Source organism: Telmatherina bonti (assembly GCF_933228915.1).
Source record: "Telmatherina bonti genome assembly, chromosome: 10".
In the NCBI taxonomy this organism is placed as follows: domain Eukaryota; kingdom Metazoa; phylum Chordata; class Actinopteri; order Atheriniformes; family Telmatherinidae; genus Telmatherina; species Telmatherina bonti.
The window spans coordinates 31,413,167-31,440,625 of NC_136628.1; the positions used below are offsets into that span (position 1 = coordinate 31,413,167).

A 27,459-nucleotide genomic window follows, 5' to 3' on the forward strand; every position below is an offset into this window, starting at 1 on the left:
TGCATTATCTATGATGCTAAACATTCAGAAGCTCTGTACGCTCTGAGTTTGCTGCTGTAAAAAAATCTGGTAACAAACTCATGAGGCAAGTACGGAAATAAAACTACACAATAAAAGGTTAAAAAGGCAGTACATTCTCTCTTTTTACATTTATTTTTCAGGTGTTAATATGATGCCACCTGAACTCTTCCCTGCAACACCTTCTGTCAAGGGCAGGTTTGATATCAACATTGAAATTTACGTAAAATGATCTCACATAAGCTCCTGGAAAGCAAGTGCTTTGCTGTACTTATGATGTTTAATAGCAGATTCACGCACTCAGGCAGGAAGGAGATCTGAACAAACAGTTTATAATACTAAATATTCTACTAATGGATTAACAACAAGATATCTTTGTTCTTGCTGAATTGAATGCAGGATTGTTTTACTTAATGATTTCTGTCATTTTTTAAAAATTTTACATGTGTTGGCATATTTGTTTCAAATTAATGTTGTCCAGACAAGAAATCAAATCAAATCAAAGAAACTTCATCCCTGCGGGGAAATTCAGAGTTCAAGCCAGCTCGTCCAAGGTCAGACATACAGACATGTAACATTAATGACAAAAGAGTAATACAGAACCAAGCTTAAGCTCAGGCAATGCAGCTGGTTTACCAGCACTGCCTTACAAGATAAGAACACAGATACATTAGGATCATGGGTGGGGTGGGGTGGTTCTCTGTATGTCCATGTCTGGACATACAGAGAAAAAAATACTCATACTAATGCACTGTAAAACAGTTTGCATTACAGTGCAATCATCATCATCATCATCATCACAGAAATGTAGTTTGATCACACAGCACAATAAATCCACAGCTAATCAGCATTTCCAGATGGAGATTTCCAGAGTGAGTTTATGATTTTCAGATTCATTCATCTGATTTTATGAGACTAGCACGAGATGTTGTGTGCAAAGTCACCGCAAGAGTCAGATTGGGCTTTCAGTGGTGTAAACTTTGAATTTTAATCTTTTCTTTAAAGCAGCACCTCTCTGCTTGAGCTGTGTTGTTAGTCTGATGAATTTGGTTTAAATGGAAAAATTCTACACTTCTCTACTAGAGGTTGTATTTTATTTTATTATTATTTTTAATTATATATAAATCATTTCTGAGGCTGAGAGATATTTTGTTATGTCTTTTTTTTATCTGTCTTCACACATCTAGATTCAGTTTGTATTCAGAAGGGAGTCACTTCAGGTGGTGGAGATTGTTATGCAGATGTGGAAATATACTTTTAGTACTGTAATCATAATGTAAAATAAAGTAATTTTCAGTTCAAGACAACTGATAATAATTATTTTGTGATATTTATAGCTCATTTGGCATCTGTGAATTGTTTTTCATATGTAAGTAAATATGTAAAATAAATCAAATATGTAAATTAGTATGATAAATAAATGAATGGAATATAATAAAGTATAAAATGAATATATTATAAAATAAAAATAAAAAGTATAATGCTTCTAAAAACTATTCTATAAACTTTGAAACATGTTTTACATTATGTAATTCACATATAAGATATTTATAAATACAAAAGTTTGTATTTAGGCTGAATGGGGAACATGTTTCTGACACCTCCTTTGGCTTTGAATTGCCAGATGATGTATACAGACAAATGTTTTTTGTCATCTGGTATCAGTATCTTCAGCAGCTTTCAACATGTCTGAGATTCTCAGCAAGCACAGATCTCTTTTTCTTTTCTGTCTTTTTCTCACCATCCAGGCATACTTTGAAATAAAATCCAGACTATATCCTAAATCCAGACTTTATAATGTGAGGGGATGGTTGTAAAACTTTGAAATTATATCACAGCCCCTCCCTAAAATCTGTCATCCATTATTTTAAGTTATGAGTAGTTTTACACCTCTTTGACAAGGCTGAATTATCCAAAGGGCATGATGGGCACGCCCACTTGGGCCCCTTTAGTGGGGCCCACGTAGGGCATACACCAGGAGTATGGACATGAAACTAAATGTACATAAAAGCCAGATAGTTACACCACAGTGTCTAGTGTATTGCTATTGGTACCACTAGCTGAGAGGTGTTAGAAATGTCGTTGCACACTTTATCATTCACAATTTTCATAATTTTGTGCTGGGGAAGGGGGTCTTGTGGGACAATCTGGGCCTAGGGGCCTTTGCACTTTTAATCCGGCCCTGCTCTTTGAGTATTAGAGTTTGTCATTTTTCTATTTTTGCTCAAGTGTTGTTTCAAATACAGAATTTTTAATAAAACATAACGTGATTGTAGAAGTCTGTTTTCCTCCCAGTTTAGCCGCAGAGGAAACCTGCGGTTGTCAACAACATTAAATTAACATGTTTTTCCAGTCCGACTGCTTTTTTAAAAAAAAAAAAAAAAAAAAATCACTTTAAATTTACACCAATATTTTAGCTGAGCATCAGATTATTTTTTTTATTTTTTTTTTTATTAATTTTTTTTTTTTACATATACTTATTATTTATTTTAAAAAAAATTTTTTTTTTTTTTTTTGTTTGTTTTTTGTGTTTTTTCCCCATCAGATTCATTGTGATGTAGTTTTTTGTTTCGAAGTATGCGTGCGCGTCTCCAGCAGTGCGTCAGCCACGTGACCAGGCTCCAGAACGCGCTCTCAAAGCTGTAAATTCGTGGCCGCGCTTCGCCCTGGAAGCATGGATGGGATGAGCAAGACGGACGCGAATCCACGGTAAGCAGCTGCATCGGCATTTCACCCAGACAGTGAACTGCTGCATGTCGGGATTTGCAAAAACTCAGGCCTGATCAGGAGAGGGAGGGGGGGCCTTTTTACACACAGACTGTCCTTCAAATCACTCCGCCGGCGCGCGACGTAATGGCTAAACAACGTTAGCTGAAGCTGCTACTGCTGAATTTAATTAACACCTTGCTGTGCTTTAGTAGTTCTCACGAAAAGTTTGAGATGTTATTTATTTTTATTTTTAAAGGAAACACACAAACTGTCATTACAAATTAAACCTGCCTCGTCTGTAGCGAAATATGTCTAAAAATAGCAACATAAAAGCCATTTAAAGTTCTCACAGTGTATATTTCTGCAACTAAATATGGCTCCTAACAAATCATTGCAGTTCCAGCTCCTTGGCGTGACTTATTTAGGGTTGCTGACTGGACCCTCCTCAAGCCAGACGCCCGAGCCAGTTAAAGGAGACGAAACTGATATTTTATATAAAAGCCGTCCTGAAAACACAAAAATATTGCGAGTAGAGCTGCAGCCACAACAGATCGATTCATCCTTGATATCGATCAGTCTGGATGGAGTGTCAGCATTACAGCCAACATGGGAAGAAAAAACATCTAAACAAATGCATCTTCATGTGCTGCATTTATTATTCTGTATCAGCTTAAATTAAATGACTTGTACTATCTATCTATCTATAGATACAGTTGTGCTCATATTTATTCATACCCTTACATTAAAGAAAAAAAAACAAAAAACAGCTGCCTGTAAAATAAGCTGAAATTGACCAAAGTAATAATAAATAAAAATTTTATGAAAATCATGACATTATTTTCTAATTCTGGTTCAATGGAAATATTTTTCTTAAAAAGCAAAGAAATAAGATAATTTATGACATATTACATCACTCATAAACTAATATTTTGTTGAACAATCCTTTAATGTTTCTGCTCCAGTCAGGTGTTTTCTGTTCCTCTCAGTCAGACTTCTGCACCTGTTGACAGGTATTTTGTCCCACTGTTCAACAGAAAAGTGCTCTAATTTGTCCAGGACCAATTTGTGTGTTTGTTTGTTTGTTTTTTGTTTTTTTTTTTCTTTCTTCAACTCAGTTACATGAAAAAACAGTGTCTTATATTACTAAATTATATTTTTGCAAATTTTTAGTTATTGTTCCTTTTTTAATCCTCCAGTTATTTGAGTGACTGTTGTAAATTCAGCCTTTTCGTTAATGAAAGGGGATGAATACATATGAGCATACCTGTACATAGATAGATAGATAGATAGATAGATAGATACAGAAGTTACGTTCCCAGTCCTGTACTTGTAAGTATCTGCTGCCCTAGAATAGGCTGCTGCTGTGTGAAGTAATGTTTGATATGTTGTTTTCGTTTTCAGGGCGGTGTGAGGTTTCCCTGGCATGTCCTCGCAGCTCCTTTGCAGAGACTTGGCCACCAGTCTGCAAGACCGTTGTCGCAGTGTTTCTCTTCATGGAAAATCTTTCCTCTGCACTGCTTTGTCCATGCTTCAACTTGTTTCATATTTGACTTTGCCTTTTGATGGTTTTGATCTGGAGACAAAAAAAGACTTGAATACAGGAGTTCACTGAAAAGAAGACTTGAATAGATTTCTGCTTAGGGTGACTGCAAACATGGGGGCCACAGGCTACGGCTACTATCGAGTAGTCATCTTCTTGTGCATGTTCACCGGCTACTCCCTGTATTTTTTTAACAGAAAGACATTCTCCTTTGTCATGCCCTCTGTGATGGAGGAGATTAAACTGGACAAAGATGACTTGGGTAAGACAGATTTTAAGTTTTTCCTTTTTAAATAGAAGCTGCTGCATTTTCAATCCTTAATTAAGCATCACAATGACATTGATAGAAAAACTCTGTGAATTGCATTAAATGGTTATCTTCACCGTTTCCATTAGTTTTGAATGAAATGTGAAGGGTTTGTTTGGGCTTGGTTTTGTGTTAAGTAATTCTCTTAATGCTTCATTTGAGTCCTAAAACTTTGCTTTCAGGCATTTTTAAATTATGGGCAAACATCTTACTAGCTCGTCTTCTAATTATAATGTTGAATAACGCTCAGTCGTAGGCACTAAACACATTAAAGCATTTGGTTATAATTTCAAACCAGTTTAAGGAATTCCAGTCTTCAGCTGTAAGGAAAGCAAAAGGGTCATCTAAGTCAGTTCGTCATTGAGGAGACATGAATGAGTACACTGTTTTATCAAATTTAGTCTCAGCTGATGCACCATTTACAGCAGGCATGCCGGCTCCTTTTTTCTACCTGTTTTTATTAGCTCCAGTGTAAACAAAAGCCATTGCAGAAGCAGTGTCTGGAGACCACGATTGTCAACGTTTGACCTCAGGTTGTCAAAAAGCTAACAGATGTTCAGATAATTTGGTTTTTAAATGTTAATAATGATAAGTGAAGTCGTATAGCTTTAGCATTGAATTTTATTGTTGTTGTCAAACCTAGATGCTAATACCTCTGCTTTTGTTTTGCATCTCTGCAGGTCTGATCACCAGCAGTCAGACCATGGCCTACGCCATCAGTAAGTTCATCAGCGGCGTGCTGTCAGATCAGATCAGCGCCCGCTGGCTTTTCTCCATCGGCCTCTTCGTGGTGGGGATGATCAACGTGGTCTTCTCCTGGTCCTCAACTGTATCTCTTTTCTCACTGCTGTGGTTCATCAATGGCTTGGGTCAGGGCTGCGGCTGGCCTCCATGTGGAAAGGTGCTACGCAAGGTAAAACCGCCTTTATTCACTTCATGGAGCTCAGATCTATAACTTGTTTTAATGTTCCTCACATGCTTGTAATTATTCTGAGCAGCAAAGGAAAGATACACTGCCAGGCCAACAAAAAGTTGCTGCCACACTCTAAAATGTCCTTGGACTGCCTTTAGCTTTGATTATAACACATATTTGCTGTGGCATTGATTCGATAAGCTTGGGCACAAGATTTATTTCCATCCAGCGTTGGATTTATTTTTCTCTAAAATCTTGTTGGCCTGCTGTGTAAAGCCTTCTCCAGCACATCCAAAATGTTCTCATTCAGTATGTCCGGTTAGTCAGCTGGCCTCGTTTCTGCACATATACACACCTCTCCACAGGTTTGTACAGTAGTCACTAAGCATGATGCTCCATACGTTGTCTATCTGCCTGTCTTCCTCCCCTGATGCACCCATCACTCTGGAACAGAGTAAATCTGGACTCATCAGACCTTCTTTCATGCTCCAGAATCCAATTATTATGTTCCCCAACAAACTGAAGGCATCGCTGATTAGTGGTTTTCTTAGTCCCCATCCCATGACGTCCCTTTGTGTTGTCCGTGTGGAAATGCTCTTCCTTTCACTGTTAAACATTTCCCTGTGTTCTGCTGTTGTTTTTCTGTTGTTTGATTTCACCAATACTTTAGGTGATCGCCGATCACACATTGGGTATGGTTACATGATGTTTTTTTCATTTGGAATTAACATATTCTCCTACAAGTTTACATTAAAATAATAATTCTGAATGAAGGTTTACATGAAACACGTCCTCACTTGATTCCTCTTTAGAGCGGCGGGTTGGGAAGGGTTCTGATTGGACAGACGGTGCACGTGACGTGTGACGTATACAGGAAATAAACAAAGTTGGCTCCCTGCTTCTCGTCTTTTCAGACGTAACTTGTAAAAACTACGTAATAAGTACCAGCTTTGCTGCTATTTTTATTATAATTTTGAAGTAGCAGCTCAACACGAGCATACTACTTCACTTTTTGCAGCAACTGAGAAGGAGAAGAAAATCAGACCACCGAACATGGGAGGCAAAACAATGCGCGTCATCAGGACAGGACAAGGTAATGAGCATGCTCAGAACGACCAGGATTAACTTAGAGCAGAATTAAGGTTTACATGACAGAGGAATGAAATAGTTTGGAATTAAAATGTGAATAAACCAGACACTTACATCGGAAATAAGTTTAATTCCGAAAAGAAATTTGCATTAGGAATTAAGTGTTTACATGGTCGTTTTTCATCAGTTTAAAGCAGAATTAACTTTTATTCAGAATTAAACGGGAATTAAAACTCCCATGTAAATGCACAGATTTAGGACTTTTTCTGCCCACATTTCTTTGTGGAAGAAAAAGCGCATTTATTTGTATAGCATGCTTTAACATGGGCGTGATTAAAAGTGTTCCACAGAGACGTTGAAACATAATCGCACACCAGAAAATAAGAAGCATAATTTACTTTTTAATACAAAACATAAAACATGAATAACTTGAAACATTTATATTTGAAAGGAACAGCGCAGATTTGGACTTTTACATAAAAACTACTCTAATGCAGCTGAGAACAGGTGGCACTTTAACCTTTGTTTTAAATCCTCCCAGTGTGTACGAAATCTGGGTGTTATTTTTGACTCTGAGCTGAATTTTATTCCACATATCAGAAATGTTACAAAGACAGGATTTTATCATCTTAAAAACATCGCCAGAGTCCGCCCATTTCTCTCTCTTGCCAGCACGGAGGTACTAATGCATGCTTTTATTTCTAGTAGACTATACTACTGTAATGCCCTGCTCTCTGGTCTTCCCAAAAAGAGTATTTCTAGTTTACAACTACTGCAGAACTCGGCGGCACGAGTTCTGACAAGGACCAGGGGGCGGGAACACATTACATCAGTTTTAAAGTCGCTGCTTTGGCTCCCCGTGCATTTCAGGATTGATTTTAAGGTTCTTTTAGTGGTTTATAAATGTCTTAATGGTCTTGGGCCTTCTTATTTATCTGACCTATTTTTAAAGTATGAGCCCTCGCGGACCCTGAGGTCCTCAGGCACCGGCCTTTTAGTTTTTCCGAGGCCACATTTCAGTATTACGGGCCTCGCCTATGGAACAGCCTGCCTGAGGGCCTCAGGGCTGCAGAGACTGTTGATGTTTTTAAAAAAAAAAAAAAAAAACGCTCAAGACCTACCTTTTTAGTTTAGCTTATAACTAAGTTTTAACATTCTTATATTAACCCATATTTATTCTTCTTTTTAGTTAATTTTATTTATTTATATATTTTACATATTTATTTGATTTGATTTATTTATTTTATATATTTACATATTAGTATAAATTTTATTATTTTATTATTTTTTAAGAGGATTTTACTTTTGTTTAGTTATCACTCCAGCTCTCTCCTCATTGGGGTCCTCTTCACCAAGGGCTGCCCCTGCTCTGACTGCATGGGTGTTGCTATCCCTGTCTGGTGGGTCGGGATCCGGCGCTGCAGCCTTACGGTTGTGGCGTGGGTCCTGTCTGCCCGGACCCGGGTGGCCCCCATGGTGATGGCCTGGGTGGTCTTGGTTGGGGGTAGCCCTTTGTGTAGAGGCTCCCTAAGAATATCGTTTCCTTATCTGGTGCACATCTGGTACAAATGCACCTGGCCATTCAACTTCTTTTAACTGTTACAGGGCTAATAGGGCATGGGTGAGGGTGGTTGTGGGTGGGTGAGGGTGGTTGTGGGTGGGTGAAAGGGGATGTGTATGTGTGTGTTTTATCTATTTTGATGTAAATTGTTTTATAATGTAAAGCACTTTGTATTGTTTTTAAGCACGAAAAGGGCTATGCAAATAAAGTTTGATCTGATTTGATTTAAATAAATTGAGTTTTTCAGCGGATCTGAGGCTTTTTGGGAGCTTGTTGCAGACGTGGAGCGTAGAAGCTGAATGCAGCATCTTTGTGTCTGCTTCTGACTCTGGGAACCAGATTCAGATTATCTGAGGGGGCTGGTCGGTTCAAAAAGAGTCAAGAAGTTACAGATTTATTCTAGTCCTGAACCATTCAAAAGCTTTACAGACGAGCAACAGAACATTTAAAAGTCAGCCAGTGTGAAGACCTCAGAACTGGACTGATGTGGTCCAGGACAGTGGACTCAGGAGCGGAGTTCTGAATTAGCTGCAGTTGTCTGATTGATTTTTCAGGAAGACCTGTGTAGACACCGTTGCAGCAATCAGGCCAACTAAAGGTGAATGAATGCATGGACTAGTTTTTCCAGGTCCAGCTGAGACATCCGGTCTTTTACCATTCTTCAGGTTTTTGGAAGCTGACTTTGTGATTTCCTTAATGTGATTTTCAAGATTTAGGTCTGAGTCCGTCATTAGACCAGATTTCTGGCCTGGTTGGTGGTTTTTAGGTGGATAACATGAAGCTCTGTGGAGATCTTTAACTGATTTTTTTTTCCTACAAAGACAATTAACTCAGTTTTGTTTTTATTTAACTGGAGAAGTTTTCGTCACATCCAGTCATTAATCTGTAGCAAGAGCCTGTACAGCTCCTCAGTCTCCTGGTGACTCTAATGTAAATCTGTGCATCACCTGCACAGCTTTGGTAACTGATTTAATTGCTCTTTATAACCAGTGCCAGTGGGAGCTTGTAGATGTTAAGATAATGATTCCCCACCCTCCTTTCAGTTTTAATAACGTGTTGGACAGATTTCAACCCAGTTTTAGTAGTTTATATAATCTCCTTGAAAGTTTTCTTTGCTTGCTGCATCTCAGTGATTTGACCCAACACATTTTCCACAACCACAGGATGTGCTTTTCCACGTTATCCACATGGCTGTTTAACAAATAAGAAGCTACATAATGTATCATTTGGGGTTAAATAACATGCGGCATGCTGAAAGATAATTGCCATTATTCAACTGGAGGCTTGTACCTATTTGCTTAGTCAAATCCAGGTGGTGATTTATTTCGCCAGCCAGTTTACTTCATGTGTTTTGACTCATTTTATTGAAAGGAAAAAGGTACGCCTAATTTTAAGTTGTAAGTACATGTCAATGGACCTTTGGGTGGCAACACGGTCTGGTTAGAGGAGACCTCAGGCAGCTGTACAAGCTGCTGACAGTCTGAGGAAAGAGTAGAGACACCAACACTGGTTGTAGTTTGAGAAATTAAAGGATTACCTTATAATCTTTTAAAGTGTCATCTATAAATAGCTTTGGGATTTGGATCAAGTATATTTGGAGATCTCTAAGATTACAGTGCAGTGAATGACCTGCGAATTAATACAAACTTTTAAAGTCTTGGTTTTTTTTCCAAACTAATGCATTCTGCTGTTGGAAACAGCTTGAAGCCTGAAAGAAGGTGCCTTAAAAGAAGCAGTGTTCAAAAGCTGGGAGTAAATAGGCGTTGACATCTGCTCAGTGTGTGGTAAGGGTCAGATTATAGTTCAGTGTATTTATAGATGAGTCTTAATAGATCTTTACAAAATGAAAAGCAACTTTAAAAAGCTGCCTTTTGTCTCCACCGAGAACGACCATCTACAACGTCTCCCTCAGCTGAGTTCACGTCCACAACCTTTGCATGTAGGCAGTGTTAAATAAGCTTGTGGCTGCCTTACATGTTTACCAAATGGATTCTCAGGTTACTGGTGGGTCTGTTGGGTATACAGCCTGAGTGGCTTGTATAGCAGCCTTTAACAGTCTTAACTCAGGGAAAATGGCTCTTATGCTGTTTCCAAAGGACCATTGAAAGTAAATAGAAAATTACAGCTGTGTTTTACTTGCAAAGATAAAGTACTGTAAATGCAAAAATCTGTAGACTATCATGTCTTCAGAGGGATAAGGAGACATCATTTTCAGGGAAATCCTTGTTTATTTGTGTAAGAAAATGCCGAACAAGATTCAGTATGACTGTAGGAGACCAGGCGTTAAACTGGCCAACATGCAGTCCGGGGGCCACTTCTATGAAGCTGGATTAGTGGCTTAGTGAGGTAATTTCAGGTTCAATCCTGGGTTTTCACAGTCACAAAGTAGGTTCAGTTTATTTTCCACGTTGTATCACCATGGCAACTTTGGCTAAAAACCTAATCTGCTAATCTACCCGTCTGAGATAAGAAAACGCACACACCTCAAAAGAGAGAAAACAGACATTAGGATGAGGATAAGTTGGGGGACATCTCTATCTTATGTCTTACTGGTTGGTGACCATTTAATCTTTTGGTTTTTACTGATAAGCATCTTGACAAACATCTCAGCGGAAGGAAATGTTTCTCTAAAATAGAAAGAAATTATGCTTTTAAAACATTTTTTACTATCCTCAGTAAATTGGCAATTTATATTAATATGACAGAACTCCATAAGCTTTTCTTGTCTTATTCTACTCCAACACAAGATGTTTAATGTCGTTAGGCATGTAAATAGAGGTGCTTAACAATTTACATTTGCTTTCTTGTGAGAAATCTGCAGCCTCAGATGCGTGTTTTATTGATCATTTGGTACAATCATCCGCCCTTTTACAAGACACACAAATGCCAAAGAAGTGGAAAAGCTGGGTTTTACCTCATGAGGATCATAACTATTGCTGTGTCTCGCTCAAGCTTCACCCTGCGGAGGTTAAAAGTGAAGCCTGTGCAGAGTGCATAAAACTGCAGTTCCCCCTTCATCCACTAGGGGCTGCAAAACCGAGCGAATCCCCATAGACTCCCATGTTAAAAAGATCAACTTCACAGCAGAAATAAACATGTTTACAGCCTGGTAAAGAAATCCATTTTCGGTTTAATAGGTCAGGTTTACCTTCATGACAACTAGTGGAGGGGGGTGATTTTTTTTCGCCCGTTTAGAAATAATTTAATCTCAAAATTCTGCATATTTAGGGGCGTGTCCTTCTGATTGACAGGTACCCAATCTCCCGCTTCAAGTAAGAAAAACATAGAGCAACCGCGGTTTTTAGCCGGTTAACAACGTGACTTAACTTTAGCCCGCCTACCTCCGTTAGCTGGTAAGCTCCTGTTATCTACGGGTTAACTTGGTTAGCTCTTAGCTACAGGCAGCTCGGAGTTCACTCAGTGTCAATCATCCACCATGATGCTCACAGCCCCCCTGTCAGCTCCACCTCCTTGCCCATATTTGTATTTTCTGGGCGAGACAACACACAAGCCCCTGGCAAGATGGCGATGGTAGGAACCGCCCACCGAGCTTCAATTCAGGACTTCAGAAACCTACGGGTGACGTCACGGAGGTTACGTCCATCTTTTTATATACAGTCTATGGTCCCACTTCACTGGGGTTGTTACCCAGCAAACAGCTGATGTGTTGGGTATGTTTCATATACTTTTTAGTGCAGTCTGTTACTTATTATAAATATTTGGTGCATGATGAAAAGCAAAATGTGGCCACCTGTAGTGCAGCTGAACAGAACTTTATGAAGCAGAAACAAATCTCTCCTTTGTAAACTGCAGTGTTGTTTCTGTGCAATTTTGTAAACACACTGTTAATAAAAATGTTCTGAAATGCTCAAAAGTACTTTGTTGCTCATTTTTACATCCCTCAAATTCAAAAGTATTTAAAAAACATTTTTTATGATTGAGATAGGGTATTAGATGACATTTTAATTTCATGCGATGTGTCATTTTGAACACTCATAAGGACACGGCTGGTAAATACTTTATAGCCCACCGACTCTTAAGAATAAAAGTTAGTTCCAAATCTTTGAAATTCATCAGAAATGAGCTTTAAAGCAGCACTACTGTTCTTTTGCGACACTGGCACCCATTAACAAAGGCTAATTTGCATCAGTTTTGCTTCCTGCCTCTTCTCTGAGTTCTGTCCTGCCAGTAAAAATCAGCTAAATCTTGACTCTTGCTTTGTCATTTTCTCTCTTTCTTCTCCTCGTCTCTTACAATGATGTACTATTGGACTCCTTTCCTTAATTAGCTATGGTGAATGTTCAAAACAGCTGCTGTTCCAGTTGTTGGTTGTGTGATGTGGTGGAGTAAAGCAAACTCCCAAGTGTCGCATGATGCCACGAGCTGGAAAAGTAAGGTTGTGGTTTCTCAGCCTCGGGACATTGCAGCGCAATTACAACTCAAAGAATGTGCATTTTAAATGTCGCCGTGCCATCAGAATGAGTGTAAGAAACACAGATTTTTAAGGTTGGAGAGATATTTAGCGTTACTTTAACCAGTGACTCTAAAACTAGTATAAATATAAATGTATACTTGGGAGACACTCTGGGGGAGGGGGCAGTCTTTATAAGGTTACTGTAATCATAATGATTTAGATGTGATGGATTAAATGTTTTATGATTTTGTAGATCGATTGTTATCTGGAAGTTCTCATGCACACATAACTAAGTTGATATATAACTCTAAACATGTCAAATAAATTTAATACGTCTACAAAAATAATTAAAGTTCATAAAAATATTAAAAATGAACGTTTTTGACAACGTATAAACAACTCTACTCACAAAAAGGGACATTTATCTTGTATAATGAAAGAAAGTAGCTAAAATATACTAAAACATTGTATAGATGAACTTGATTTTGACCTTCTCTAAACTGTTGAATGTGCACGTAAAACTTTTCAGTGTTTAAGTATGTGTTTGACGACATGCTTTTCTCACACAACATGGTAAACCACAAGAAAGACCAAAACCAGCGTGTGAATCGATCACTAATCGTTCTGCTTCCATAACAGTGAAGAACGAGAGATCCTAACTTTTCTAACACAGATGTGATTGGTTGAGAGGTGTTTGTGTTGGATGTGTTTATGTCTTGTCTCAGACCTAAAGTGGGTTTCTCTTTAGTTGCCATGGTGATACATCCAGTAAGACCTGAACTTGAGCTGAATCTCAGATGAGCTCACTGAGCCGCTGATCCTGCTTCGTTTTCGGAGCCGCTGCATTGTATGATTCTGATTTGTGTTATTTTGGAATATTTACAGTCTTTTCCTCCCGTGTGTCTCCCATCAGTGGTATGAGCCCTCCCAGTTTGGAACCTGGTGGTCGGTGCTGTCCTGCAGCATGAACCTGGCAGGGAGTCTGGGTCCCATCCTGGTCACCCTGCTGCTGCAGTACTACAGCTGGAGGACTATCCTGACAATGTCTGGCATCTTCTGTGCTGCCTTCTCGTTGGTTTGCGTAGTGTTTGTAAAGAATGAGCCAAAAGACGTGGGCCTCCCCAGCATCGAGGCGGCAGCCAAGAAAGGGTCAAAGGGAGGTGAGCAAAACAACGAGAAGTGTAAAGATGCAGATTTAAGATGGAAATGTGCTGAAATCTTGCTGTCTGTGCTCAACAGCCAACAGTGAGAGCACCCTGAGTGAGTTCCTCCTCTCTCCTTTCCTGTGGGTGCTGTCTCTGGGTTACCTGGTGGTGTTTGGGGTGAAGACAGCTGCAACTGACTGGGGTCAGTTGTTCCTTATGCAGGAGAAAGGCCAGACTGCTCTGATGGGTGCGTTTCTAACTGTTTTCTTCCCACTTGATTTTAATGGAAGCTAACTGGTACTCACATCAGCTGTGTTGCTAACAGGCAGTACGTACATGAGTGCCTTGGAGGTGGGAGGTTTCGCAGGAAGCCTGGCAGCAGGTTTCATCTCGGACAGAGCTGTAGCCCGGGTGAGTAATAGAAGCGATGTGGGTTATTCTTTCAGTGTCAGTGTTTTAAAAGCCTTTTCTTTGCTTTTCTTCAGCAAGGCTTAAGCACCCACGGAAACCCTCGTCATGCTCTGCTCATTCTCATGATGGCTGGCATGTACGTGTCCATGTACCTCTTCAGGGTGACCATCACACCTGAAATCCCAAAGGTAATCCCATTACTTGTCTTCACTGTGTGAAATCCACATGTGGGTTATATCAGACAAACCGTAGAGTTCTTTCTGTCCATAGGAAGCTCCTCTGTGGGTCGAAGTCCTGCATCCTGTGTCTGTGCTTATTGGTGTTTCAGAGAAAGAGGTAGGATTAAAATCCTTTTTTAAATAAGCCTAAGTGTTGTGGATAAATTCTAAAACAAAAAAAAGTATAAATAAATATGATTATACATATGAGTTATTTGATTTACATATGTGCAGAACCATCCAGATGCTTGCAAATGTGTTTTTAAATCCACACACATACTGAGCAGTTTCAAAATGTGAAAGAACTGCACATGCAAACGTTACAAACTGCACATATGTTAAGATTTTTCATACAGATTTTACCTTCAGCACCACAGATATGATCATTTTTCTGTTTTAAACGCTTCCCATGCATGCAAACAATTGCATACATATTCTGATGCACACAGATCAGCCTTCATGGGCAGTTTTTCAGACTTCTTTCTTGTTTTAACAACTCTTTCACAACAAATCCAGATGTAAACCCCCCTGCCCCTTGCTGCTATGGCATTTCTTTTCATTGTCACAGCATAAAAGAATGGTATAAACTTGGGGTGGAAAATCTGGATTTTTTGCTTCACGATCTTAAAATGGATTTTCTTTTTAAATAAATGGAAATAATCCATTATTAATTTTTGTAATTTTTATTGTTTTTCTTTATCTTTTTACTTGTCTTCTTGGGCATTATAGCAGCAGAATGATGGTCTGGCTACTGTGTTGGTTTTTCCTAATTGAAATCAATAAAAATGAGGAGCCAATACATACATGATACATTTTTTGTTTTTAAATCTACAAAAATGAGCAATATTGAAGAATTGTGAGAATTGCAATTTAAATCGAATCCGAATCAAATCGGGACAAAAGCATATCGTCACAGCTCTCGTCTGAACTGGTGCAGTGAATGATGCTTTTGCACTAGTTAATGATAATGACATAAGAGACAAAGAGCTGCTGGGTTATTGATAGGAAATTACTAATTTGGGGATATTGTAGAATGTAACAGTGTTTGATCAGATCAGATCAGAGCAAAGCTATGACCAGAAAATAACAATCATTCAGTCACATAAATGGATCACGATGCCCAGCAGCCTGTAGACTAGAAACAACAAAATTCCGTGAAGTATATGATCAAATGGAAACTGACAGCATTTGCAAACGTTTGAAGCTTTTTCTTCACCAACTTTAGATAATTTATAACAAGATTAGTGTTTAATATTCCAGAGTGGAAAGTCATTTGTTAAAGGTGATTTCTACTGTTCACATTAATGACCTGATGCCCAACAGAATAACAGAGAGATTGATCACCGCCGTCTAACATCATTGATCGCGTTAGCCATGCTGCTGTCCATGCTGCTGTCCATGCTGGCCGGCAGTAGCAGATACATGGTAATGAGGAGTAGGACTCACCAATGCAGTACTGGCCGCGCTGCAGGATGCCACAACACACAAAATAGCTGTTTGATTCATCTAAACGCATTGAGACCCTCGTTGGCATGTACCCCAAGGTTGTTGCAAATCCTTTGTTGACAATGTAATGCACATTTCTAACTTTTATGAGACGAATTTGACTCCATAAAAACAATAACTTTCATGTTTCTTGTTGCTGTTGACAGATTTGGATCCTCTTCCTTGGTGCTGTGTTTGGGTTTTCTTCATATGGACCAATTGCCTTGTTTGGGGTGATAGCCAGTGAAAGTGCTCCTTCAAACTTTTGTGGAACTTCTCACGCCGTTGTAGCTCTTATGGCGAACGGTAAGCTGCAGGCTCCATGATCAGAACAAGAATGTCAGTCTGTTGTTTGCATTTAGCTGATGAAGCTTTCTGTTTGTCCTAGTGGGAGCTTTCATGGCAGGACTTCCCTTCAGCACCATCGCCAAACAGCACAGCTGGGACACGGCCTTCTGGGCAGCAGAGGTGGTAATGGGCGTCGCCACTGTTGGGTTCTTCCTCATGCGTAACATGCGCACCAAAATGGGACGAATCGCCGAGAAACTGGACTAATGATGGCCATGCAAGCAGCATTCTGCACATGGGTCAAACTGGAGCTGCATTAATGAACAAAACAACCGTTAAACACATGCTAACCTTGAAATTTTGTCCAATGAATCAGTCAGTAGATACTCAGGGTGGCTGTAAGTAGATGACTGTATTTTCCCAGCGAGTTCCTCACAAAGATGCACAAGATCATTAAGCTTAATCACAAGATTGTATTTTAATTCTTCCACTGATTTCAAGACATTTTTCATCTTTTCTATAGAAGCAAAACACAAACATTTAAGTCTTTAAAGGACGGATTTTGTAAATTGCGCTGCTGATTCTGCCTTCAGTGGAGGTGGGTTATGGATCGGTTCATCTAAAGAATGTTACTAGATGGTCTGTCTATATGTTACATGATGCTACATTCATGTTGATAATACCTTAAGTATTTGTATAAACTTAAAAAGTTTATGTCACTTACATGAAATACTTGAACATTTTATTTTTGTACACAATTGTGAACTTTCTGGAAGTTTAAGCTTTTCTGAAGCGACACATTTTTGACAGCAAAGCAGAATTCACAACACGATGGCCGATGATGTCTCCGTAGTCATAGTTGTGTACAGCAGTGCTGAAATATTCATTTCTCAAACTGGTTTATCAGCTGTGAGTGTCCAGTTCTTACTGGAGCTGTACAATGAACTTGGAAAAAATGAAAAGGATCTAATAAATGTAAAGTTCACTTGGTTTTATTTTGTTTGTGTTTGTTTTTTGGCAAACATTTGTGCTTGTATCCCAAATATTGTGTCACAAGAAAGGCCCAGAAATAGTGAGATAGTGGCATTTTTCTTTCAATTATAGTCAGTTTTAAGGAGAAGACCACATGATGCACACTGATCATCTTTTTAAGGTTAACCATCAGTCTTTTTTCTGAACATTAAACAAATATGATAGGTAGAAAAATGTAAATTTGACTGAAACTTGGGCTTAGTTCTCTTGTATTTTGATTATCTGGAATTATGTGGAATTATCTGGAAACATCTAATGTTTGACTATTTCACGGCAAGGCGAGTTTATTTCTATAGCAAAATTCAACAACAGGGAGAGAAAGTGCTTTACAGAGACAATAAAAAATGAGAAAATAAGAAGCATAATTTAAAAGTCAAAGCAAAGCAATAGAAAAGAAATAACGGTAAGAAAAGAAACATGAAGATTTGGAATTGACTCAAAACTACTGTATGGAAATTATTTGCTTCTTTCGATTTATAAAGTCTGGAAAATACCTGTAAAGCCAAACACTGTCGTGACTTCAACAGAGAATATTTTAAACCTTAAAATGTGACATTTTATCATTTGTGAGCAATTTACACTCTTAAATTTTCTTTATGAAACTAGAAAGATCCCACTGCGTTACAGGAGCTCTTCTTCACACAAAGAACTGTTTAAAAGGATTGTTTTGTACTGTCGACATATTCTGAGTGACCTGCAGCTACATAAACCTGCAGCTTCTCCTTTTGCCTCCCTGTCTGAACAGAGTTGGACTTTAAGCTCTGCACAAGTCTGCTTATTAACTCTGATAGGTGTCAGGTGTGTTGCAGCAGGGAAAATCCAAAGACCTGCAGGACTGCAACCCTTGAGAACCGGACTTTTCCCGCAGTTTTTCTACAGGCTGCAGCTCAAACACACAGTGAGTTTGATGGAGGTTGCTCGCGTTTTCTTGCTACATTTATCAGCCAGACTTTTCTCGCTCTAATATTTGACCAGAAACAGATGCCGCTCTTTCAGTTTTTTTTTAGAGTTGTGCGCCCATCTGGTGCACCACCAACTATGCAACAGCTCTACAATGGATCAGAGCTGCCTTGTCTCTGTGTCTTTCTTTAGTTAACAGTAAGTCTTTCACCTGGACCTAAGAAATATCAGCTGCACACAGTGCCACAAAGAAAAAAAGCCTCATCTGGAGCCATGTTGACTTTAGGTTCTTAAACCGATCCTGTCAGCCTCCGCCCACGTCCGAACCAAACCTGTGACGGAGTTGTACCTGTCGTCTGACCTCGGGTCAGCTCGCTTTCACTCTGCTCAGCACCAACACAATATAAAGTAAAAGGTAGTAGCAGTATTCTCCCCCACATACAGGCTAATATTTCTGTGTTACCAGTTACTACACTGCAAAAACTCAGCCTTAAAAAACAAGAAAAAATATACAAAAATTAGGTAAATGTTGCTTAAAATAAGATAAATTATTTGCCAACAAAACAAGAAAATTTGGCTTGTCAAGACTTCCCAAAACAAGTAAAAATACTCTTAAAACAAGAGGAATTCTCTGGCATAAAAACTAAGAATTAGTAAGAAGAAAATAAGTCAGTGTACTCAATTTAAGATTTTTAATCTTACTTAGATTTCAGTTTTTGCAGTGTATTTTCTTTATTTCTTTATTTAATTTTTGGCTATTTTTCCCCCCTCATGGGGCAAAGTGTATGGATGCCCTCCATTTCAATAGAAAGTGGGAAGTTGAAACCCTGCCCTCCACTCACACACCTACACACACCACTGGAATTCACATCTAAAACGTGTAAGGCTGGCAATTTTGTCCCTTTTCGGTTGCCGTATTAAAACACAGCGATGGCAGCTTTCTGCTACTTGTATTTCTAAATAACTCATTCTAAGCTACGAGAACACTTTCATTTGGATGTGATTGGGGTGAGACTTCAGTAAAATACATCTTTATGGAAGAGATGCTTGATTTTTGCTCATAAAAAGGCATATCAGAAACACACTTTAGGTTGGGAATGTTCTTTATGTTGGATTCATGAGTCAGAGTCGCTTAAAGACACAAACATCCCTCTGATCAGTGAGGTGAAGGAGCAAAATGAGCCAATTTCCAAAGGTAAACACTGTATGAACTTCATGGAGAATTTCTGCTCAACAACACATCAATTTTTATTATTATTATTATTCAAAAGGTGTTTTATGGGGCAGATTATATAAGATTTAATCTTCTATCTGTGCCTATTTGTTCATGTATAATAATGTAAAGTTAAACTGAACATGAAATGAACAAATAAAGTTCATTTTACAAAAATATTAAAACTTTTTGCAAATTTTGCAGGTGTTTATGAACATATCTGTCAGAAACTGATTCACAAATAAACTACATTTACTACAATCTGTTGAGTCAGTCATATAACCAGTTTAATCATGTCTGCTTTGGCTTCATGTGTGCTTCTGGGTTGATATAAAGATACTTTTATTTATTTTTAAAGCTCCTAAATGTTTTTTTCCTCTGTATGTCTCTGATTAGGCTTTTAGTTTATGAACCTCTCAGAGTCCTCAGGTCATCTAAGGCTGGTCTGTTTTTATCCTTAAACCAGGGAATAAAACCTACAGAGAATATCTTTTAGTTCTCCTGGTTCTCGCCTGTGGAACGGCCTTCCTGAGGGCAGCTGAGAAAGTTGATATTTACTTTACAAAGTTTAACCCTTTATCGGGCAAGTAACTATTTTTGATCACTTCGTTTTCTTTCATATTCAGCATGAAACTATTTATTTTTTGTTAATGTAACAACAGAATGGAGGTCTTGGTACATACCAGGACAATTTTAGGTTAAAATTTTTCATTTCAATGTATTTCATTGAGTTCCCTATAAAAACGTCAGAATTAGCTTTGTGAAGATTTTAATTGAAAATCTTTTCAGTATTCAAAATTGATACTTTGCTTATTTATTTCAGATTGCTTTAAAAAATTTTTTTTTTTTTTTTTACATATTCCTGTATTTTCCATTTTTATATGTAACTTCTATTTTATGTCACTGGGTGTAACCCAAGTCCTCTTCACCGGCCTTATGCTAATGGAGAAAGCTGCTGCATTAAAGTCACTCCAGGACTTGTAAAATTATAGTTTAACTTATGAACTCTGCGCTAACGAGATTATTTTGGGCTAAAAAATGTGACAAGTCATTGCTGTGTGGTGGAAACAGGAAAGGAGCACCGGTCCAAGCTGCAGCTGCAGTGAAGCTGTCCATGGTGCTGAAACACAACATCATGTTCATACCCTCGACATGTAAAATCATCTTTAAGGATTTATTTGATCGTGTTATGGATTTGCTTGTTGTAAAATAACTTTTAGAGAAGTTTTACTTTAAAAATGCAAATATTCTAGTCTTGTCACCTCTTGGTTAACCCTACATACTATATACACCATTATTTTCGCAGTTTTAAAATGCCAGAGTAGATGTTTTTTCCTGCATGGCAGAAACGTCGACCCACTGTGCAGAATGAAACAGCGTAACTACCAACTGAATTTTATTGGTTTAACAATCATTACACAGATACATCTATGAACAAATGAAAAGAAACAGCACACTCGCAGATATGGATAGAACCCACAAGAGAATATCTTCTGCTGGTTTGCAGCTGACAATTCAGCTAAATGTTGTTTATATGCCAGCCTTTGTGAAGCTGGACCCAGCAGTAACCTTTCGATGTTTAATTACCTCTTTAGCTTAGCTAACTCCATTTTAACCATCCTTAAAAAGTACCATTACACACTGCAAATAGAAGGATTGAAAACTCTTTTCACAGCAGCTATACAAATTTATTGCGATGCTATCACACAACAGACACAACCAAGACATGCAATGCACAGTTCTGAATTGGTGAGCTCCGGTACTAGGGATTTTAGATTTATTGATCAGATTTGTTAAGAAAACTGCATGAGTACAAGAGTTAACAAATAGGAAAAAAGCTTACAAACATTCTAAAACACTGTTCTTCAATATAAACAAGAAAACAATGAGTTGCACCGTGACGTTATTCACCCCATCCCCCAAACAGACTACACACACACTGTCCCTTATAAAAGCATATGGAATGTATTCCACACAGGTTAGCTCTTCCGGTTGTTGCCCATGCTCCCGCGTTTAATGTGCTAACCCATCCCGCCCCCCACCCCCCTTCCTTCACATTTAAAACTTAAATGAAATCCACTGACAGTAACAATGATCGCAAATTTCAAGGTGATGCAAAAATTGTTCCGATGAATTTTTCCCGCGTCCAAATTGACTTTTTTCTTTCATTAAAAAAAAGTGTTCTCTACAATCAAACTACTAAAAAACCTGTATTTAGAAAATAGTTGATAAAAATATTCCCCTGAATTGTATGAGAAAAGAGGTACAGGGAGCACTGGTAAAAGACAGGGCTGGAGTGGTGTTATTCTGCTGCCTCATCTTTTTCATCAGCTCCGTCTGTAGCGGGTGCCTGTAAAGCAAAATGCAAAGATTAGTCGATCCGGCTAGTAAATCTTCCATTTGAATGTTTATGTATGATGTTGGGACTCTCACCTCTTCCTCAGCTTTGGCTTCGCCATTCTCAGCAGGGGCCTCTGGTGCTTTCTCCTCAGGCTTGGCCTTCTCCACCTCCTTAGCTTTCTTAGGCTTAGCAGGTGCCTTCTGTCAACAAAAACAAGTCACATTAGCAACAGTTCGGACAGCTGAAGTCAATAGAAAGCAATAGAGAGACGGTCCTACCTTTGGCTTGGGTTTAGGCTCTGCCTTTGCAGGTGCAGGTCTCTGTAATGAAGAAAAATACATAATATATCAGCTCTAAATCTGCTTTTAACACTTTTATCAGTTTGTTTATGACACATTTGGCTTTTCTTTACTTACATCTTTCAACCTGAGAGATCTTCTCTTGGGCTGCAGAGAGTGAAGAGACAAGGTTAATACTTTTATCACTTAATATAGTCTAATGGGAGGGGAAAAAGTGTTGCTACTGACCCCTGGTGGGTAAGTAGCCTAACTTCTTTAGCATTTTTAAAAACAAAATAAAAATATAAGTGGGTAGCTGTGACTGATCCTTACCGCTGAGTCACCTCCAGCAGCTGCCTGCGAGACAGAGGAAAAAAAAAGGTGGAAAGGAGGTTGTTGATATTAAAGGAACTACTGTGGCTTATTTCATGGTGGAAGTGGGGCTGGAGTTCAGAGTAGTGGGTGTTGCACATCTGGCTTCAACTGTGATTTAACTAAGATAAAAACCCATTTGTGTGCTAAAAAAATCTTTAAACTTTTGCAAAGAGACAAAAGCCTTTAAACATGAAATACTTGCACTTTTCAACAAGCAAGTGGTTGTATGCATTGCAATATTAGAATTGCTTCCTGAGGACCTATTTTGTCTGGCGTAGGAATAATCGTAACAAAAAAAACAACAACAAATTTTTCGCAATGTTTAAAGCAAAATTAGGCTTAATCCTGATAAAGAAGACATAAGATGTTTCAAAACGGCGTCACATGGTGGTGCTCTACCAGCTCCTGCTGCTGATATTCCTACAGTACAACTCCGACGGGGAGGGAGCGGACTCCGCCTCCTCACACGTCCATTCATTGCTAATAAATGGGACTGCCAATGTCCAGGATGAAAAAAGAAAAAACCCTGAACGACATCAACGTTGTTCCCGCCATGAATTTGAAAAGCAGCAGCCACTCGGAGATGCTCTCTGTCGGTGTGCTAGCAGAATATACCAGAACCCCCAGCAACAGGAGCAGCGCTGTGCTGACGGAGGTTCGCCATTGCGTAACCTAGAACTGGCCTGAGCCGACTACACGCAGCCCAACTCGACGAAAACCCTCCAGAAAAGCATTTTAACCTTTGAAATTAGGCCAGCCAAACACAAACAGACACACCCAATGGAAACTACGTTTATTATTACGTTTTCCCCTCTTTTAAAATGTTAAATAAATCAAATTGTTTCTGCTGAAACAATCAAATTAAAAAGGGAATAAACGACCAGAATCACATTAACCAAACCAATGATGAGACAACACCATTTTAAATTTAGATTTTAGGAGACACGCAGAAACTTCACTATCCAGCGTGACGACCCCCACACAAAACAATCGATATGCCGCCAACTTTCTCTGAAGAAAAAAAGCCATCAAGCAACACAGATACCGAACCAGCTTTGTCCAAAAGCTGCAGGCAAACGTAGCAGAGCACAAATGCATTTGTGCATAAAAATCATGCAGTTGTGCAGATCACTTCTGTGGTGATTAAAAAGCGAAATCCCGTGGCACAGCGGAAAAAAAACCCACTTCGCACAAAGATAATCACTGCACGGAGGAGGAACACCAACAATCTGCCATGCAAACGAGGAACAGCTTTGTTGGCACTCTCTTCGTGCACAAATAAACATTTTCCACAACTCTGAAACCCACAAGCTCGATTTACAATTGCATTTCTGTGTTATAAAAGCCGTATTACTGAATGCAGGAAAGACACGTCTACTCACTTTGCTCCTTTTAGGCATGGTTGGTTTGTGAGGGGTTGTTTTGTTAAATTAAAAAAAAGGGAAAAGAGTCGAATGATACTAAATAAAAGAGGAAATACAGTTGTATATTCTTGATAAAGCTGTGCGGATACAGTCTAATACAGCGCAGCGAGACGTTAATGCTCCATTGGAAGAAAAACTAGCTCAAACCGGATTGGATTCTCCCCCTCCCCTCCCTATACAAACGGTTATACTTCCTGCGTGATTGACGGCGCTACGCCCCGCCTTTGCTGCGTTTTGATTGGACGGTTCGCCGAGCAACAACACATTTTCAAATCTGTGCTTTTACCTGTGTGGATACGTCACATGCCAATCAACAAACATTGCGAGCTATTTGTCTCTGTGTGCAGCCATCTGCTATAACAAGGCAAAATTATTAAAGCTTCATTCCACTTCGTCAAAAAATGCTTTCCTCCCCTTTTGTTTCAGACGGTTTATCTTGATATTTATCAATTGTATTTATGCATGTTTTAAAAACAATATAAATACACATGCTACAGAAATGTTTCTGTAGCTTTTAAAGCCAATGCTTAAGCAGAAATGTGTCGTTTATGCGGTAGAAAACTAAGACAAGGGTGTGTGCTACTCTGGCCGAGAGCTTGGGCAAGTCATCTAGTTGGGAAAATGGCGACAGGATGCATGTTGGTACAGTTCCTTGAGTGTGTATGTGCTCTTGTGCAACCTCTTCACCAACCGCTCCACTGTATGAACGCGGTCCAAACATGACTTCAGTGGAAACAAGAATGTTTGGTTTATGTTGAAGTCATTTCTCACATTTCAGAGGAGTAAAATTAATTTTCTTATGCTCAGCAGCACTGCGTTATGGTTTTATACCTCCATATGTATTTTGCGTTTCTTGACTTATTTGCAAGCAGTTTGATATGCTTTGGTTGGAAATATAACATTATTCTTTTTCTATGTTGATAATTTCTTGCACTCATTTAGGCTATATTTTGACTGCAAAAGAGACTATATATGTGTGTGTGTGTGTCTCTCTCTCTCTCTCTCTCTCTCTCTCTATATATATATATATATATATATATATATATATATATGACACACACACACACATGTAATCACATACATTATATATATATGTGTGTGTGTGTGTGTGTGTATGTATATATATGTATATTATGTATGTGTATACATCTGTGTGTGTATATATATATTTTTTTTTTCTTTTATATATATATATATATATATATATATATATATATATATATATATATATATATATATATATATATATATATATATATACACACATATGTATGTGTGTGCTTTGCAACTATGAACAGTTTGAAGACTCATCTTAATTTTCTGTAGTTTGCGTCATACTTTGAGCCTACATTATACTCCAAATAAGCAGGACTTGGCCAGAACTCAGTTTCCAATTCAGTATGCTTTAAAACTGTGTATCAATGAACAGGGCCATTGGTTTGAGTATGACATGCTATGTGATGGCAGTGAGTGCTTAAGCTGTTTAATTGCACCAATTTTTTTTACTCCAAATTTTTTACAATAAAACTGCAATTTCTGCAAATCATTATGAACTACTGATTTATAAGAATAAGTGTTCATTTATTAATACTTCCATTTCCTTGGTTTTCTTATTAAGGTGATGACATCAGTTGTTTACCCCATCCTTGCTCCGCTACACAGCTCAAAGTTTTGATTAATATTAAATGGACCTATTGTTTTGCCACTCAAAGTACCTACCTTTTTAAATTATGTATATGTTGCCTTCTTTAAAAGTACAGTATGTCATTTTAATTCAATATTTTACTCACATTATGCAAGATATAGCAGGGAAATGTTACAAAACAAATACCGGTACAACACTTCTAACGCGAAAGCTTTAATGCTGTATTCTCAGACACAACAACAGCATATATGTTTAAAATGAGGAGTTTCGTATATTTATTTAACAGAAATTTTCTTTTACAATTGGCTGTCAGCTTATGGTCGCCTTTTTAAAAAGCTCTGCGTTAAGGAACTGATTAAACTGCTTGCAGTTTGAGTCTTATCCATCTTGCTTGATAATAGATCTGAGTGTTTTTGGCTTTGCTTTGGGGTTTGTGATATTTTTGCTTTATAATTCCTCTAATGGGCTCAGTAGGTCACAGGCTGGGAGTGCAGACAGGCCAGTTTAGCAACTACAGCTAACGCAACTAATGCATTACCAGGCACTTACTTTTTAACTATAAGCTAACGACATGCTGGATGGTCCATTTTCACTTAAGCCTGGAAGAAGACACAGTCAATATTGCCATAATAAATAGAAAAGTCTGCTTCTTCAAACCTCAGAGTGTATTTATATTCCGCCACAGACCATCTTTAATGAGTCTGGATCTTGTTTATGCATCTATTTTCTCTGTGGGGTAAAGTTGTGATGTGCATTTGTGGGTAGAGGAACAATTTGTGTGTTACTGATGAAGGTTTTCAGAGGTGCTTTTGACCTCAAGCAGTGATTTCCTTGATGGAATCAAGTGTGTTTGTGATGCGATTTGAAGCCCTGTGGATCACAGCCATTCAATGCAGGTTTTCAGTCTGGTCTGCAACTTTGATTGGATTATGATCAGAATGTGTTGAAAACCACAAATAACCTGCAAACACATGTTTGACTGTTGGTTAGTGTTAGGTAGGAAAGTTATTTTTCTTGTTTATTTCTGTGATGTTGGCCTGTTTCATACGTACCCTGCATCTCGCCACATGACAATTGTTTTTGCTCCAGCCACCCCCAACATACAGGATGATACAGTTGTGTTTTAAAATACATGGTTAAATTAAATTAATCAGCTTCAAAATAAGGCATGCATCACCCCAAACAATGACAACTTTTCAGCTTTAATATTTGACTTGTTTTCTTTGTACAATTAGTCCATCCATTACTTAAAAACATCAAATAAAACAACAATAAACATCTAACTCGATCTGAGATTAAACCTAAAACTTTTATTGGCTTTCATGTCCAACAATACCCGCCTTTTTAAATAATGATTGTTTTTGAAAATGTTGATGTGTCCATCACTCCAAGTTTAAAAGCCAAAATAACTAATAAGTTGTTCCAGATCAAGATGAGTTGAATTGTTTTCTACTGACATTTTACATATATTTCTCCAAATTTTCCTCTTTTTGAACCTAAAATGTCTTGTTCTCCTTTGACATTATAGAAAAAGCTCATTAGCAGTGATGTACTTGTACATGAACAGGCAAACTGTCTGATGTATGGTGAGAATTTTCCATTTTTTGCAATGAAAGAAAACACTGTTCTTTATTAGTGATAAACTCAGAATAATGGATTTTTGCACAGTCATTCACGCAGCATGACCCTATCTATCTTCAGACATGGAATGTGAACGTATGTCACTCAGTTTCAAATCATGTTTAAAAGTTTGTGAGTCACTATATTGATAATACATGTGTGTTTTATCATAGAAACCTATTAAAATGCTCTCCTTTGGACAGACATGGGCCCCGTGATAGACTAGTGACCTGTCCAGGGTGTACCCTGCCTCTCCCCTGATGGTCACTAGGATAAGTGTCAGCTCTGTCCCATGCAACCCTGCGTAGGAATAATTGGGTTCAACTAATGGATGTGAAGAAATTTTTAACATTTGGTTATGAGAATGAGATCTACTGTATTGAAGATGATTTTAGAAGCTGAACCTGCAGCTGACTTAAAGAAATGCTGTCCTGAATTTATAGATTCAGGGTCTGAAGGCAATATGTGCCTTGAGCTGCCACATGTAATTATATTTATTATCACTAGCTTCAAAATATCTCTGGACTCAAACA

At 38.3% G+C, this 27,459-nt stretch overlaps 2 protein-coding genes across 2 annotated transcripts; one reads left to right on the forward strand and one right to left on the reverse strand.

Moving 5' to 3' along the window:
• Positions 1-2,647: 2,647 nt before the first annotated feature.
• On the forward strand, positions 2,648-17,089 carry slc37a4b (solute carrier family 37 member 4b). Its single transcript, XM_079247227.1, has 10 exons — positions 2,648-2,727; positions 4,129-4,529; positions 5,255-5,487; positions 13,465-13,711; positions 13,791-13,943; positions 14,022-14,107; positions 14,182-14,295; positions 14,378-14,443; positions 15,978-16,116; positions 16,199-17,089. Exons 2-10 carry the CDS (start codon positions 4,382-4,384, stop codon positions 16,363-16,365), a joined length of 1,353 nt encoding a protein of 450 aa, XP_079103353.1. The 5' UTR covers positions 2,648-2,727; positions 4,129-4,381; the 3' UTR covers positions 16,366-17,089.
• Positions 17,090-21,291: 4,202 nt separating this feature from the next.
• Positions 21,292-23,805, reverse strand: hmgn1b (high mobility group nucleosome binding domain 1b). The gene is made up of 6 exons (XM_079248239.1): positions 23,620-23,805; positions 22,196-22,219; positions 22,001-22,030; positions 21,863-21,904; positions 21,677-21,784; positions 21,292-21,593 (listed from the first exon to the last, which is right to left on the reverse strand). The coding sequence occupies exons 1-6, from the start codon at positions 23,635-23,637 to the stop codon at positions 21,546-21,548; spliced, it is 270 nt and encodes an 89-aa protein (XP_079104365.1). The 5' UTR covers positions 23,638-23,805; the 3' UTR covers positions 21,292-21,545.
• Between the last annotated feature and the right edge of the window lie 3,654 nt (positions 23,806-27,459).

Excerpts from the sequence above, each read along its gene's own strand:
- slc37a4b (XM_079247227.1), top strand. The coding sequence starts at position 4,382 with ATGGGGGCCACAGGCTACGGCTACTATCGAGTAGTCATCTTCTTGTGC. Across the intron at positions 14,444-15,977 it reads TTGGTGTTTCAGAGAAAGAG|ATTTGGATCCTCTTCCTTGG; the intron begins GTAGGATTAAAA and ends TGCTGTTGACAG. Across the intron at positions 16,117-16,198 it reads TGTAGCTCTTATGGCGAACG|TGGGAGCTTTCATGGCAGGA; the intron begins GTAAGCTGCAGG and ends TGTTTGTCCTAG.
- hmgn1b (XM_079248239.1), bottom strand. Across the intron at positions 22,031-22,195 it reads CTGCTGGAGGTGACTCAGCG|CCCAAGAGAAGATCTCTCAG; the intron begins GTAAGGATCAGT and ends CACTCTCTGCAG. Across the intron at positions 21,905-22,000 it reads GATCTCTCAGGTTGAAAGAT|AGACCTGCACCTGCAAAGGC; the intron begins GTAAGTAAAGAA and ends TCTTCATTACAG.